Source organism: Lithobates pipiens, unplaced genomic scaffold (assembly GCF_037356315.1).
Source record: "Lithobates pipiens isolate NorthernLeopardFrog02 unplaced genomic scaffold, aLitPip1_a1.2 Scaffold_30, whole genome shotgun sequence".
Lineage (NCBI taxonomy): Eukaryota > Metazoa > Chordata > Amphibia > Anura > Ranidae > Lithobates > Lithobates pipiens.
Window position 1 is genome coordinate 37,016,259 of NW_027507791.1, and position 17,480 is coordinate 37,033,738.

The 17,480-nt window shown below is 46.3% G+C and overlaps 1 protein-coding gene across 1 annotated transcript in view; it reads right to left on the minus strand.

Moving 5' to 3' along the window:
• LOC143942631 (NACHT, LRR and PYD domains-containing protein 12-like) overlaps positions 1-17,480 on the minus strand; it is a 1,996,551-nt gene that overhangs the window by 1,965,504 nt on the left and 13,567 nt on the right. Inside the window, exon 2 of the mRNA XM_077463989.1 lies at positions 3,314-3,482. Within this exon, the coding sequence (XP_077320115.1) occupies positions 3,314-3,470 (157 nt within the window). The 5' untranslated portion in view covers positions 3,471-3,482. The remainder of the gene's footprint in view (positions 1-3,313; positions 3,483-17,480) is intronic.

Here is a 17,480-nt window from a genome sequence, read left to right on the forward strand (position 1 = left end):
CCATCCCTCCTGGTGATCTCAACAAAAGTGTTGTTGTGGATCGAAGAAAGCATGTACACATCCCTTCTGTCCCTCCACTTCACAGCCAAAATTTCCTCGTTCCGTAAACTCGCCGCTTCGCCTTTTCTTAAAGAGGAAGTAAACCCCTTTAAACCACTTTGACCTACAGGTAAGCCTAGATTAAGGCTTACCTGTAGGTCCAAGCAATATCTCCTAAACCTATATGGTTTAGGAGATATTTGCCCGAAAATGGGCACCGCTGTCTACGGCGCATGCGCCGTAGACAGCGGCGCGCAGGCGCACTAAATGCGGCAAATCCAAGAATGGATTTGCCTAATTTGTCGACTCCCGTGCGCATGCGCGGGAGTGACGTCATCGCGGCTTCGCCGAATGGCAGAGGCGGAGCTGCGAGACGCGACTCCCGTGCGCATGCGCGGGAGTGACGTCATCGCGGCTTCGCCGCTGTCATTGGTCGGAGCTGCGAGACGCCACCAGCAAGATGAATGCGGCGGACTACAGGGATCAGCGGCGACTTCGCTGGCTCCTGTGTCAGGTAAGTGACACATAATGAGCTACTATGCGATGCATAGTAGTCCATTATGCTTTACCTTTGCAGGGAAAAAAAGAGGAAGTAAACCCATCAGGGTTTACTTCCTCTTTAACCTTTTGTTGAGGAGGCTTTGAGGAAAGCCCTTCCGGTTCGTCCTTACGGTGCCACATGCTGGAGTTTGCTTTCTATGGAGGTTGCGGAACAGGGGTAAACTTGTATAAAAATTATCCACATAAAGATGGTAGCCTTTCTCCAGGAGTGGGTTTATGAGTTCCCAAACAACTTTCCCACTCGATCTGTATTTGGGGCAATTAGGGGGATGTAGCTGGGTGTCCTTCCCTTCGTATACCATGAAGGAATATGTATACCCTGTGGCTCGATCACACAATTTATACATCTTCACCCCATAGCAGGCCCTTTTGGAGGGAATAAATTGCTTTAGGCCCAGCCTGTCAGAAAATTTGATCAGGGACTCATCCACACATATGTGTTGGTCTGGGGTAAACAACTGGGGGAAGATCTCAGAAAAATTATTTATTAGCGGCCGAATTTTGTAAAGTTTATCAAAATTTGGGTCATTCCGGGGAAGGCACTGGGTATTGTCGTTAAAGTGTAGGAATCTCATTATCATGAGATATCTGGTCCGGGACATTATTGAGGAAAAGATGGGCATGTGATAGATGGGGCGGGATGACCAATATGTACGTATTTCATTTTTATTGTTTAGTCCCATACAAAATGTGAGGCCCAAAATTTTTTTAAACTCCTCCACTGTTAGGGCTCTCCACTCGTAGGGACGGGCATAAGAGGACGTTGGGTTGCTTTCAATAAATTGTTGTGCATATAGGTTGGACTGGACCACAATGGATTCAAGCATGTCCTCTGTAAAAATTAAGTGGAAAAAGTCCATCAGGGAAAAATTGTGTGTGTCCACCTGGACTCCTGGGTTGGCAGTGAAAGGGGGAACGTTAGCTTCTCCTGAGTAAGAAGGAAGCCACAAGGGGTTCTGGAGGGAATAGGGAAGGCTGGCATGGGACCTACCCTTTGGGGCCGAGTTGACACACTGGTACTTGGCCTTTGCTGAGGTACTGTGGTGCCGGTGGATGGCACTGGGTTGCTGGTGGATGGCTCTGCGGTGCTGGTGGATGGTACCCCCTCCTCACCAGTACGCCTTCGTCTGACGGGCGGACTATCATCTTCCTCCTCTGAGGCTGTCATGGTACCGCTGCTGAGGACAGGCTTGTAGTCCACGTCAGACTCACAATCTGAATATGAGGAGGAATCCGAAGCGGAAACCTCCCCGTTGCTTTCGTCGGCTGCAAGAATATCATATGCCTCCTCAGCTGAATATAATCTTTGTGACATTTTTATTGATCACAAATGGCACTGACAGGTGACGCTGATTTGGCAGGTGACACTGACAGCACTGATCACAGGTGACACTGACGTGGCAGGTGGCACTGACGACACGTGGCACTGACAACATGTGGCACTGACAACACGTGGCACTGGAAGCAGATGGGGCTGACAGATGGGGCTGACAGATGGCGCTGACAGATGTCGCTGACAGATGTCGCTGACAGATGTTGCTGGCAGATGGCACTGGGGCTGGCAGATGGCACTGGCAGATGGCACTGGCAGAGGGCGCTGGCTATTTGCTCTAGCTAATTGCTCTGGCAAATGGGGCTGGCAGATGGCACTGGTGCTGGCAGGTGGCACTGGGGCTGACGGCACTGGGGCTGACAGATGGCACTGGCGCTGGCAGGTGGCACTGGCGGCACTAGCACTACTGGCAGATGGCACTGGGGCTGACAGATTTTATTCACAGTAATAAATTTCACTCACAGATCCTCTCTCTCCTCACACGCTGTCTCTGTGTGAGGAGGGAGAGACACGGCAATGGGAGATGATCTCATATGTTTACATTTGAGATCATCTCCCATTGGCAGCTGCGATCGCGCTGTGAACGGCCGCTTTGATTGGCCGTTCACAGCGATCTGTGTTTGCCTGTCCCTGGGAGACACGGCAAGCACAAAACTTCCGCGATGCGTGCCCGTGGCGGCGCGCATTGCGGAAGTAAACACAAGGACATCCAGGGACAGCCACCCGGACGAAAGCGCCCGCTCTACGGCCGTCATTCGGCTATAGGGCAGGCGGGAGGTGGTTAACATTGTGCACACCCCTGCAAAGGAAACAGCTACACAATATTTTTGTACAAATTAAACAGATATAACAAATCACTTCCTAATAAACATTTGATATTTTTAGGGTTTACATTCACTTTCCATTTTTATAACCTCCATTCCAATGTGCAGTAAAAAATGATTTTCTAAAACAAGGTTGTTTCCATGTAATCTAATATCTGTTTTCAGATAGAAATATTTTAGTAGTTAGGAGACGGGACATGGCGTTCCAGAGAAAGGGGGAGGAGTAATGTGGTCACATGGTTTACAGTCCATAAAAAACACATTATTAGAAATCCTATCTATACTGTTAAAAAAATACAAATTCTGATCTGACGGTGAGGATTTGTTTGGAAATGGGAACAAGAGAAAATCTGCCAAAGAGAAAAGGAGAAAAGAAAGGTAGTGGTGAGGAGTGCGGTGTATGTGTACTGTGTTTATCACTGACAATGGAGGGACACTTGGGATAATTGGTGTCAATCATTATTTTGGGATAATTAGTGTCAATCCTTATTTTGGGATAATTGGCGTCAATCATTATTTCATCACATTGTTGTCTGAAAACACAAAGTCCTGTTACCTGTCTCTGTGATCTCATCCAAAACCGACAATAAATTAGGATGATGATATTTCCGTAGTTCATAGAGACATTTCCAGAGTCCAATCACAGCTTCTCTTCCCCGATTCCGAATATCTTGTAACAAGGTGCGAGAGAAGGAAGACCGATCTTTTTCCATTGGCTGGTATTTCTGGAAAATATAACTTATTATTGTTTTATATCTGCTGTTAAAATGTAACTTTATTTTTTTTGATAAATACATAAAATGATTCTGGGTGCTTTGAACACTTAATTCAGAAAAGAACATCTTGTTACAAGGAAGTTATACTGGGTACCACTGACGCATGCCTGAACTATTCCTGGCCTTTGTGTGCTTTTGCATTTCTCCCATCACAGTTGGATGTAATAGGACACTACCAGAGCTGCAGGTGTTCTGTCAGATATGGCGACCCATCAGATTTAGTAAAAGGAAGTGACGTTTTGTCGTGGCCATCTTGCTACACCCACCACTTCTCCACAGTAAAAATACAGTAAGGAGACGTCTGACCTCAGAGCTCCAGGACAGAGACTGCCATCCACCGCCATCCAGAGCAATAAGAGCACAGCCGAACACCCATCCTTCAGGGGGCTGCTGCTGTGACCACTGGGCAACACCTCGCAGGGTCATTTGAGCTCTGGGAGAGGTGCCGGTGCTGCGGGCCGCCGCGATCTGACAAGGCCGGACGAGCGCCATCTTGGGGCCTACAGACAGGCCACCGCGCGCCGCACATCTTCGCCGGCCTCGCGGCTCACCAGAGCTCATCCTCACAGGGCCGTGGGCCGCGGCTTGTGAGCGGGCCCCGAGCGGTAGTAAACCGCCGCCGAGGACTCCCTCTATGCACCCGGGAAAGCGCTGGTGAAGCAGGCCGCAGTGAGGCCTTGTAATAAGATGGGCGCCATCTTGGGGCCTACGGCCAGGCCGCTCCGCACCGCCGCCAGACGCAAGGCCTCCAGGCAGCCCCTCACACAGGACAGATCCAGGCCGCTGTTGGTGAGCCCCTCACTGTGGACAGGACCCGCAGGAGCATAAACCGCAACTTGGGCCTACTCCCTGGGCACACAGTGAGTACCACAGAGCCCACGCCACCCCCCCCCCCCCCAATAGCTGACACTGCCTGGCAACTGGTCCCTGCCAGAGGCTTCCCCATTGGAAAGTACCCCCTGCCGCCCCACCTTGCATGCACTGGGACATTCAGGGAGCTGAAACTGACTGTGGGACAACAAGAGCCAGCAGGCCCACAGATAAGACACCAGCGGCCATCTTGCTACACCCTGCTTGCTTATCCCACTTCTACACCTAACTGAATTTGCTTGAGTCAGCCGTTCGGACCACAAAAAGATCCCAATGAAGACTGTGCTTCAAGTACACCCCACTCAGTCCCTAGACTGCCATACACTCTCAGTAGGGGCAGTGGCCTGGTGCATGGCCTATATGTTGTTGATGTAGGAGAACCCTGATGACCTGGGGACCTGAGTAGTGAAAACGGATCATTTTGACTATGTCAACGCACTCACGGAGAAGTACACATAACCATACCCTGCGCTCTCTGGGGACCCCACAGAGCAAAACATCATCTGCAAACCTAAGTAAATTTCAATACTCAGGCAGCGGTAAAAATACCAAAAAAGCGCCCCCGCTGAGCAACAGCATTATAGAAGACATGGAGGATGATGAGGTCTCCCTACCGGCCTCTGAAGATTCTGCTGCTGGCGCCAATAAGACTGACCACCTACTCACCTACGCAGCCATGACTGACATTGCAGCTGACATTAAAAGCTCCTTTACAGCAGCAATTACTGACATTAAAACGGAAATTCTGCGCCTAACGGAACAACTGGCAATAACGGACCGGGCAGGGAAAAGAAGAGACAGGGCTCTGATAAGACTGGATGACATTGCTACCACGCATTCCCAACACCTAATTGATATGAACCGGCAAATCAAGGATTTAGACAACCGAGGACGCAGGAACAATATCAGAATTAGAGGAGTGCCTGAGACTGTGCCCCAGGAACAAATTAGGCCGACCCTCACAGCCATATTTAATACCCTCATAGAAAGGCCAGAACAATCCCCTATTGATTTTGACAGGGCGCATAGGGCCCTCAGGCCAAGAGCACAAGACGGAAATCCCCCGAGGGACATCATTTGTTGCCTACCCAACTATTGCTTGAAGGAAGACATTCTTCAGAAGGCCAGGACCAGAGAACGGATTGTGCATGAAGAAGCTGTAATTCAACTCTTCCAGGACTTGTCGCCCATTACACTCAAAAACAGGAGGGCCCTGAAGCCATTGCTGGAGGTGCTACAGCACAAAGGTATAAGCTACAGATGGAAGTTCCCCTTCGCGCTCCAAGCAAATTTCTTGGGAAAACAATATGTGCTTAAAGTAACAGAGGACCTCAACAAATTCTGTAACGACCTTCAGATTGATACCGTGGACCTCCCAGAATGGTATGCGGAATTCCGTCCGCCTCCAGAAATAAACAACCCACAATTCTCACCGGGACCGTCTCATGCGCAGTCACCTTACCAATCCGGTAAACACCGCAGGAACCCAGACAGGAACAGTTTTGAGCCTCCATATCCCTCCAGAAATGCCAGAAGCCCGAGAGGGAGGGACGCGAGGGACTACTGACTTGATGAAGCAGCACACAAGTTCTGAACCTACAAACTGTGAACCCCCGCCACCCTTTGAACAATACGAGCGTGTGATCGCCTAAGGTTAATATGCGCACTGTTAATGCGAGCGCTACACCCGACTGCTAATTGTGACCGCCAAGCATCCTAAGCTGGCCTCCAACGTTTGCTTAACCCATCTCTGCACCTGCCTCAGGGTGGCTCAGCTACTCCCCTACCTCCCCCCCCCCTTTTTTTTTTTTTTTCTTTTTTCCAGCCCCACTTACAGACCAACGCAAAGTTTACCCCCGGTCAGAGCAACCTGCGATCAAGCTTGCACCTCTGCCTCCATCTGAACTGTGAGAACCAATAATCATACTATCTGTTGGCTTCCGGGAACAGCCTGGTACAGTACGCACCTGACTGAGGCAAAACGCCTCGACGGGTACCACCTGCGATATCCAGATCTCTATAAAGGACACTTTAATCCTACCATTGCGGAGAGCTTTGATACACGCACGGGACTGTAGCTGAGCGGACTTAAGTAGATACCTTAGGCCTTTATTCCTTGCTATCAGGTTCATTGGGCTCGTTTAAACTGTAGAATTATTTAATGTTTACTTTCACATGCCGGGTTATGGAGTATTACACTCCCACTTCTAGCTAGCAGTTTGATATGTTTTATCTCTATATGATCTGCAATCTCTTTGACAATTTTGTAAGTTCTTCACTGTTATACACTGTTGATAGAGTTTAAGACACTAATTAGTAATTCTGGCATAGCCCAAACGCAGCACCGTCATTCCAGGCGACGTCTCACACTGCTAAACCTCTATACAAGATTAGCTTTATGCCTGATCCCAGACATCCTACCCTCTTGGGGGGAACTCCCCCCGGCCTGAAGTCTTGGGTCCCCAGGTCCCATCGGACTTTCTTTCAGGGTAACCTACTAGTAGAAACACATCGCGCTACTAAATAGTGCAACACGTAACACTACCTTGCTACTGCACCTCCCACTATCCCCCACAGGGGAAGGGTCACCGTACCTTGGAACAAGTCAGACACCAGGCTGACTCCTCCCCCAGGAGGGGCAGAGTGATTTACCCCTTTCAATCACCCTTCACGTCTCACCTCCCCCCTCCCCCTACCCACCTTTACTCCCTACCCGCACAACCACTTTCTGACTCCTACACTATTCCTGCCCACCTACACCCCACGATCACGACAGGTCCAGATCATTGTTAGACTACTCCGTATCTCTGTACACCCCCCTGGCAAAGCCCCGCCTTCGCCATGGCATACGCTTTCCTAGGGAAAACACCTACCATCCTCTCCCATAATGTGAATGGTCTAAATATACCCGAAAAGAGGTCTAAACTGTTGAGGGAACTTAAAAAAGCCCGACCCTCAGTTGTGTTTTTACAAGAAACTCACTTTAAGAGCGGTAATACCCCTAGACTCACTGACAACACCTTTAACACAGTGTAACACTCCACCAACCCCCTAGCCAAAACTAAAGGAGTGTCCATCCTCCTTCACAAGGATGCGCCCTTTGTGCTGAAGCAACAACTGGCAGACCCTGAGGGACGATTCATATTCCTTAAAGGCTCATGGGAAGGGTCACCTGTAACTTTTGCCAATGTATACTTCCCGAATGTCTCCCATGTATCTTTTTGCAACAAAATTGTAGAGGACCTCAAATGGTTTTCCGAAGGATGTATCCTTCTTGGTGGAGACTTTAATGTTCCCCTCGCACCCCTCAAAGACACTTCGACAGGACATACCCAAGTTCCGTATAGAACGCTCAAGAGAATAAAAGCGCTACTGCAGTCACTGACATTGGTAGATACCTGGAGATCCATGCACCCCACAGACAGGGACTACTCCTTTTTCTCCGCACCACACAAAAAATACTCAAGAATAGACATGATATTCATATCGCAAAGGGACCTTGGCAACCTACTCTCAGCGGAGATAGGCATTATGGCCCTCTCTGACCATGCACCTACATCGGTCACATTACATCTAAAAACACCACACAAGTCCGTATTTAACTGGAGACTGAATTCCTACCTCCTCACCGACCCAATTGTAAAAGATGACATCCTACAAGCCATCAACACTTATTTTGCTCATAACATTGACTCTGACACGACCCCACTGAATAATTGGGAGGCACACAAATCCGTGATTAGAGGCGAACTTATTAAATGGGGAGCCCGGAAAAAGAAGGAAAGGGAAAATGAAATCCATAAGCTCTCCCAACAAATAGCAAATCTTGAACTGCAGCACAAACAATCCCATTCACTTCAAGTAGAACATCAATTAACGCAACATAGGACCGCACTAAGGCTTCTGTTAGACATGAAAATTAAACGCTCCCTATTTTTTAAGAAAAGCATTTTTTATGAATTTGGAGACAAGAGTGGCAAACAATTGGCAAAGGCCCTAAAGGATGCTACGCTATCGAACCGTATCCACGCTCTAAAAGGCAAGGATGGTATTTTAAAACACAACTCGGAAGAAATAGCTGATATGTTCCATGCCTACTATTCTAAACTGTATAAACTTCCGGCCCAACACAAACCACCTCACCTAACACAAAACAGGATAATATACAGGATTTTCTACAGGATAGCGGACTTCCCTCCCTAACAGCAGAAGATACAAATGCACTTGAGGATCCCATAACTACCACTGAGATTGCGAACGCGATTGCCGACTTGAAAGCAGGGAAGAGCCCTGGACCTGACGGCTTCACTTTGCAATACTACAAAACTTACACTACCGCTCTTATAAAACCCCTCCGCTCAGCCTTTAATTTCTTAGCAAAGAACCAACATGACTCTCCATCCTTTCTCATGGCGCATATAGCGGTAATTCCCAAGCCCAACAAGGAACACACGGATTGCGCAAACTTTCGACCTATTTCACTTTTAAACATAGACCTCAAACTCTTAGCCAAAATCCTAGCGAATAGACTAAAACCCCTTCTAGCGAAAATAATCGGCCCTGAACAAGTGGGATTCATGCCGGGGAGGGAGGCCCGTGACAACACCATTAAGACCTTGAACTTAATACATTTTGCATGCAAATCTACCACCGAGGGCATGTTGCTCTCTACCGATGCCGAGAAGGCTTTCGATAGGGTTTCCTGGGATTAAATGATAGCTACGTGCACACATATTGGCCTTGGAGGAAACATGTTGTCATGGATCTCGGCTCTCTATCGGAATCCCCAAGCCAAAATCAAAATTAATAATATTTTCTCAGACCCTATATCCATCCATAACGGTACCCGCCAAGGCTGCCCCCTGTCACCCCTCCTCTTTATCCTAACCCTAGAGCCTCTAATTAGAACAATTAATCTAAACGCTGACATCCAGGGCTTTACGGTAAAGGATAGAGAATACAAAGTTGCTGCCTATGCCGATGACCTCCTGTTTTTTCTCACCAATCCCCACATCTCGCTACCTAACCTACACAAAGTATTTCAAACCTTCGGGTACATATCTAACTTTAAAATCAACCAGTCAAAATCAGAAGCCATGAACCTCACCCTACCGCAAAATATCCTTGAAAATCTACAAAACAATCACCCCTACAAATGGGAACGAGGCGCCCTTAAGTATTTGGGCATAAATTTATCTAGTGAACTTGAAAAACTATATGATGCAAACTATAAACCCCTAATTGCCACGATCAAAACAGACCTTCTCAAGTGGAAATCAAAAATGTTCTCTTGGTTTGGTAGGGTCTCGATATTAAAGATGACAGTGCTCCCCAAACTTCTGTACGTATTTAACGCTCTACCAATAAAAATACCAGAACTCTTCTTTAAAACATTAAGCCAAATTCAAAGACAATTTCTATGGGCAGATAAGAAACCTAGAATCCAACTCAGATGTTTAACATTGGCTAAGCGAGATGGGGGCATAGGACTGCCGGACTTCAAAAAGTACCACCAGGCTACCCATATCACGAAAGTGATAGACTGGCATTGCCATAGACTAAATAAAGATTGGGTCCAGCTAGAAAGCAATCTGGCACAACGCAGCACCCTCTACTTCCCATGGTCGCTTCACTCCAGAAGGCCCAAACTTATAGGCCACCCATTAATCAAAACTACAATACAGATTTGGCAGACGCTGGTAAAGTCGCAAAAAATCGCAACAAACCAAGGTCCCCTGACCCCGAATAATCCCGAATTCATTCCAGGCCTACACCATAACATGCCACAAAATTTTTTAGTACACACCTGCATGTCAGGTACACGAGTTAAGACATTTGAAACACTGGCCGCAGAGGTGGGGGAGCTGTTTCCTGGATGTTGGTTCTATATCCAGCTAAAGGACTTCCTGGTCAACAACAAACACAAAAATCAATTTTGCCTCCCATTAACTCAGATCGAGCATATATGTCTACAAAGATCACCAATAACGAACACCACTTCTCTTGCATACTCGATGCTAACTCAAGCATCGCAGGCTGACAAAAATAAATTCAAAACAAAGTGGGAACGTGATCTCAAGACCAGCATATCTGAGGAGCAATGGAATAAGGCATGCGTTTTGACACACAAGTGTTCCTTAAGCTCTAAATATCAGGAAATATCCTATAAAATTCTAGCTCAATGGTATATTACGCCACAAAAAAACAGGAGATGGTCTCCCTCCGCCTCAGACACATGCTGGAGATGTAAAACAGACACAGGTACCTTTATGCACATATGGTGGGAATGCCCACTAATACAAACCTATTGGGAAACAATCAGATACTGGGTTAAGCATATAACAGAAACTCGCCTGGAATTGAATGCGGCCGCATGCTTGATCAATCTGGTACCCATCAATATATGCCGCTACAAAAAATCGCTGTCCAGACACCTACTCACGGCCGCTAAAACACTAATACCAATCCACTGGAAAACAACCAAAGCCCCGGCCATCAAGGACTGGCTAGATAGAGTACAGTATATCTACATGATGGAGGAGATCGTGGCTACCAAACACGAGAATAGCACAAATTTTAACAAAACATGGCAACCATGGCTGGCCTTCACACTCTCCCCTGAATTTCGTGCACTCAAGGATTAATCTCGTCGGCACCTCTTGATCCTTAACACGGTGGGGGCAAGGTTTGGTCTGACATAGAGCATCTATAACAAAACGGAGTTAGATACAATAGCAAAGGGCTGATCACACCCCCCCCCCTTTTTACCCCCTACACCTTCCCCCCTCCTCCCCCTCACCCCATGTCCTCCACACCACATATCCCCAAATAGTGTACGCTACTCACTGTATTCAATCGTGCACTCTCCCCAACTTAGTCACTGACTAAATTAGAACACCATAGAGATGTATTTATATGTTTTGTTGTTTACAGACTGCCTGAAATAATACATGTATTCAAACGTTGACTGTAAACATGATCTTAATTTCAATAAAACCTTTGATTGTGAAAAAAAAAAAAAAAAAATACAGTGAGAAGGCGGAAATAGGACATCTTTATACACCCACCGGAGTCTTGCATTACACACTTATTTTTAACAGTTAACTCAGCTTATATAGTCAAATTAAGTATTTTGAAATCCATCGGAATGTTTACATATTGAAAAAAAATAAAAATCAGCGGCGAGCCTGGTGATCTCACATGTTTGTTAATATGATAGAACACCACTGATTAGAAAAATCAACATAAAAACAGTCTGACGGATTTCAAAATACTCAATTTAACTATATAAGCTGAGTTTACTTGTAAAAATAAGTGTAAAATGTAAGACTCCGGTGGGTGTAACAAGATGTCCGCTTGCCGATTTCTCACTGTATCCTTACAGTGGACGAGTGCGGGGTGTACCAAGATGGCAGCGACATAACGTTACTCCTGTTACTAAATCTGACGGGTCGCCATATCCGACTGAAAACACAGGCAAGAGAGACAACAGATCAGATTGATACTATTCACTACAGGGGGTGATAATGGGATTAAAAACATATATTTAACTACATTGCCCGACCAATATCAAAATGATGGCCACAGCGGGGATCAGCTGTCCTGACTGTAGTCATATGATGTCCAGTAGGACTAGCTGCTCAAGTGCCCCCTCGGGGGGCACACAGCACAGCAATCGGTGGTGCGATGTGTTGGTTCGACACAACGCTTCTCCAATCTAGGTAAAGAGCCCATGAGGTAAGCTTTTTAACACATGATCAGTTCACAGCCGATGACATGGTAACCAGGAAGTGCTGTTTATCTGCTTTTTTCTATTTGCGCTGACAGGTGAGAGCAGAGGAGAACCGATCAGCGGCTCTCCTGAAAGGGGGGTCTGCAATGATAACAGTGCATTGATTATCAGTGCAGACCAATCAGTGATGCCCACCAGTGCCTGCCAGTAATGCCAATCAATGCCCATAACAGATGTCAATCAGTTCCCATTAGTAATGCCAGTCAGTGCCTCCTCATCAGTGCTGCCCATCAGTGCCATCTATCAGTGCTGCTAAACAGTGCCCCCATCAGTGCCCATCATTGCTGCTCATCAGTGCCCATCATTGCTGTCCATCATTGCCCATAACTGTCACCTGTCAGAGCCCATCAGTGCAGCATATCAGTGCCACCTATCAGTACCCATCAGTGCTACATATCAGTGCTGCCTATTCATGCCTATTCATGCCCATCAGTGCTGCATATTAGTGCCTCCTCATCAGTGCTACCTCATCTGTGCCGACTCATCAGTGCTGCCTCATCAGTGCACATCAGTGAAGGAGTTGAACTTATTTACAAAATTTTATAACAAAAACAAAGAAAAACATATATTTTTTCAAAATTTGGGGTATTTTTTTTATTTGTAGCGACTGGTGATTAAATACCACCATAAGAAAGCTCTATGTGTGGGAAAAAGATAAAAAATGTCATATGGTTAGTGTTGAATGACAGTGTAATTGTCACTCAAAGTGTGACAGCGCTGAAAGCTGAAAATTGGCCTGGGCAGGAAGGGGGTGAAAATGCCCGATATTGAAGTGGTTAACTACTTCCTGACCACCGGCTGTCAAATGACGGCCAGGCCTATTGTGGTGGGAGGCCGTCATATGATGGCCTCCTGTTTAAACAGTGAATGCGTGCGATCGTGCGTGCACATCCTTGTTTCTTTGGTGGCGGTGTGTCACGGAGACACCGCTCGCCACCGAAGGGGGTGAACAGCCATTGGTTATGACTGTTTACCACGTGATTGGCCGTGATGAAGTCACGGCCAATTGCAGATGGTCACACCCCCACTGTGCAAGGCACATGCACGCTATGGTGGCAGCGTGTTCCCCGGGAACACTGCTCGTCACCGACGCTGGTAAACAGCCATTGGCCAGCTGTTTACCCACATGATTGGCTGTGATCCTTTCACAGCCGATCACTAAAATGTAAACAAACCGCGATAACGAGATGTTACCGGGTTCTCCTCCTCACACACCGATCGTGTGTGAGAAGGAGATTGCGGTAACATATTGTTACCGCCTACAGTGTACACCAATTACACTGATTGCCCCCCAATAAAGAGGACCTGTCACCACCCTTCATAGTACCTGTCACTCACAGTCCATTGGAGTGCCCGAGTACCTGTCACGGCCCATCAAAGTACCCAAGTAGCTGTCACAGTTCATCTGAGTAACTGTCACAGTTCATATGAGTACCTGAGTACCTATCAGCGCCCTTCAGAGTACCCAAATACCAGTCACCAGGCCATCAGAGAACCTATCACCAGGCCATCAGAGAACCTATCACCAGGCCATCAGGGTACCCGAGTACCTGTCACCAGGCCATCAGAGTACCAGAGTACCTATCTGCAGCCCATCAGAGTACCCAGAAAGGTACAGTGCCTTGCGAAAGTATTCGGCCCCCTTGAAGTTTTCAACCTTTTGCCACATTTCAGGCTTCAAACATAAAGATATAAAATTTAAATTTTTTGTGAAGAATCACCAACAAGTGGGACACAATTGTGAAGTGGAACGAAATCTATTGGATATTTTAAACTTTTTTAGCAAATAAAAAACTGAAAAGTGGTGCGTGCAAAATTATTCGACCCCTTTACTTTCAGTGCAGCAAACTCACTCCAGAAGTTCAGCGAGGATCTCTGAATGATCCAATGTTGTCCTAAATGACTGATGGTGATAAATAGAATCCACCTGTGTGTAATCAAGTCTCTGTATAAATGCACCTGCTCTGTGATAGTCTCAGGGTTCTGTTGAAAGCGCAGAGAGCATCATGAAGACCAAGGAACACACCAGGCAGGTCCGTAATACTGTTGTGGAGAAATTTAAAGCTGGATTTAGATACAAAAAGATTTCCCAAGCTTTAAACATCCCAAGGAGCACTGTGCAAGCCATCATTTTGAAATGGAAGGAGTATCAGACCACTGCAAATCTACCAAGACCTGGCCATCCCTCTAAACTTTCAGCTCAGACAAGAAGAAGACTGATCAGAGATGCAGCCAAGAGGCCCATGATCACTCTGGATGAACTGCAGAGAACTACAGCTGAGGTGGGAGAGTCTGTCCATAGGACAACAATCAGTCGTACACTGCACAAATCTGGCCTTTATGGAAGAGTGGCAAGAAGAAAGCCATTTCTCAAAGATATCCATAAAAAGTCTCGTCTAAAGTTTGCCACAAGCCACCTGGGAGACACACCAAACATGTGGAAGAAGGTGCTCTGGTCAGGTGAAACCAAAATCGAACTTTTTGCCCACAATGCAAAACGATATGTTTGGTGTAAAAGCAACACAGCTCATCACCCTCAACACACCATCCCCACTGACAAACATGGTGGTGGCAGCATCATGGTTTGGGCCTGCTTTTCTTCAGCAGGGACAGGGAAGATGGTTAAAATTGAGGGGAAGATGGATGCAGCCAAATACAGGACCATTCTGGATGAAAACCTGTTGGAGTCTGCAAAGGACCTGAAACTGGGACGGAGATTTATCTTCCAACAAGACAATGATCCCAAACATACAGCAAAATCTACAAAGGAATGGTTCACAAATAAACGTATCCAGGTGTTGGAATGGCCAAGTCAAAGTCCAGACCTGAATCCAATCGAGAATCTGTGGAAAGAGCTGAAAACTGCTGTTCACAAACGCTCTCCATCCAACCTCACTGAGCTCCAGCTGTTTTGCAAGGAAGAATGGGCAAGAATTTCAGTCTCTCGATGTGCAAAACTGATAGAGACATACCCCAAGCGACTTGCAGCTGTAATCGCAGCAAAAGGTGGCTCTACAAAGTATTAACGCAAGGGGGCCGAATCATTTTGCACGCCCCACTTTTCATTTTTTATTAGTTAAAAAAGTTTCAAAAATCCAATAGATTTTGTTCCACTTCACAATTGTGTCCCACTTGTTGGTGATTCTTCACAAAAAATTAAAATGTTATATCTTTATGTTTGAAGCCTGAAATGTGGCAAAAGGTTGAAAAGTTCAAGGGGGCCGAATACTTTCGCAGGGCACTGTATTTAGTAAGAGGCATGGTGAGTTTTTTGAAGTTGCAATTTTTTCCCACAATTCTTTGCAAAATCAAGATTTTTATTTTTCCTTTTTTTTCACAAAACACATTCTGCTATTACTCCCGAGTATGGCAATACCACATGTGTGAGACTTTTACACAGCCTGGCCACATACAGAGGCCCAACATGCAGGGAGCACAGTCAGGCGTTCTGGAGCACCCAGGCCAATTCTGACATTTCTCTCATACATGTAAAAATCATCATTTATTTGCTAGAAAATGACATGAACCCCAAAACATTATATATGTTTTTTTTTTTTTTTTTTTTAGCAAAGAACCTAGAGAATACAATGGTGGTTTTTGCAACTTTTTATCTCGCACAGTATTTACTGAGCAATTTTTCGAACGCTTTTTTCGAAAAAAAGTTTTGTGCTTTAAAAAAAAAAAAAAACAGTAAAGTTAGCCCAATGTTTTTGCATAATGTGAAAGATGAAGTTCCGCCGAGTAATAAGGCGATGCTTTAAATTTTTTTACTGGTTACACGTTTCGAGCTATAGAGGAGGTTTAGGGCCAAAATTATTGCTTTCACTCCAACGTTCGCAGCGATACCTCACATGTGTGGTTTGAACACCGTTTTCATATGTGGTCGGGACTTACGTATGCATTTGCTTCTGTGTGCGAGCATACGGGGACAGGGGCACTTTAATTATTTATTTATTTTATTGCTCTTTTTTTTATTTATTTTACGTTGACACATTTTCCCCCAAAAATACATTTTTTGATCACTTTTTTTCCTATTACAAGGAATGTAAACATCCCTTGCAATAGGATTATGACATGACAGGTCCTCTTTACAGTGATATATGGGGTCAATAAGACTCCACATTTCACCTCTAGACTGGGAAGCCTGAAATAAAAAAAAAAGAAAGAAAAAACGATTTTGGCTTTGATCGTATTGGCCAGTCGGTAGAAGCACCGGAGGGCGACGGGGGGGGGGGGGGGTGGTCCCCTCTCTCCTCCTGTAAGAATGATCAAGCAGTGGAACAGCTGCTATGATTGTTCTTATGGTGTAGGGAATTGCCGGCTGGAAAAGCTGATATCTGAATGATGCCTGTAGCTGCACCCATCATTCAGATATCCCTGCACAAAGTCAAGGAAGTCATATAACGGCCGGTGGGCGTGAAGTGGCTAAAATGTTTTTTTTTAACACAAAGTTGTCAATTTATACAATATTTCTAACACATAGCATGTACATACCAAAAATTATACCCCAAAATAGATTCTCCTACTCTTCCCGAGTATGGCGATACCATGTGTGAGACTTCCACAGCCTGGCCACATACAGAGGCCGAGTACAGCCGAGTATGGCTGAGTATGGCTGAGTATGGCCTAGCATGGCTGGGTATCACTGAGTATGGCTGGGTATTGCAGGGTATCACTGAGTATTGCAGGGTATCACCGAGTATGGCTGAGCATGGCCAAGTATGGCTGGGTATTGCAGAGTATGGCTGGGTATTGCAGGGTATCACTGGGTATTGCTGGGTATGGCAGTTTATGGCCGAGTATTGGAAGTGTATTCCAGAGTATTGCTGGGTATTGCAGATTATTGCTGGGTACTGCAGCGTATTGGCAGGGCATTTCTGGGTATTGCAGAGTATTGGTAGGGCATTGCTGGGTATTGCAGATACATGAATGCTCTCGAGTGCATGCCCCAGGGGGCGCGCAAGAGCGGAATTCTGGGAGGACGTCAATGTACGACCTCCCAGAGTTAAGCAACCGCCCTGTAGCCGTCATTCGGCTATGGGCCGGTTGTTAAGTGGTTAAAAAGATTGATGGCATAGTCAGTTCCTTCCTATGGGTGCTAAACCCCCTAGAATAGGCATAAAAGTGCTATCAGAATTGGGGGATCAGGTTTGGTTTGGTCTTGCCTGACTGGCAGAAATACTATCTGGCTGGCCAGATGGTTTTTGCCCATCGATGGCTGCTAGCAGATGATGGGGACTCAGCCACTGCTCTAGAAGCAGCCCAGCTGGGGTCTTATGAAAGCC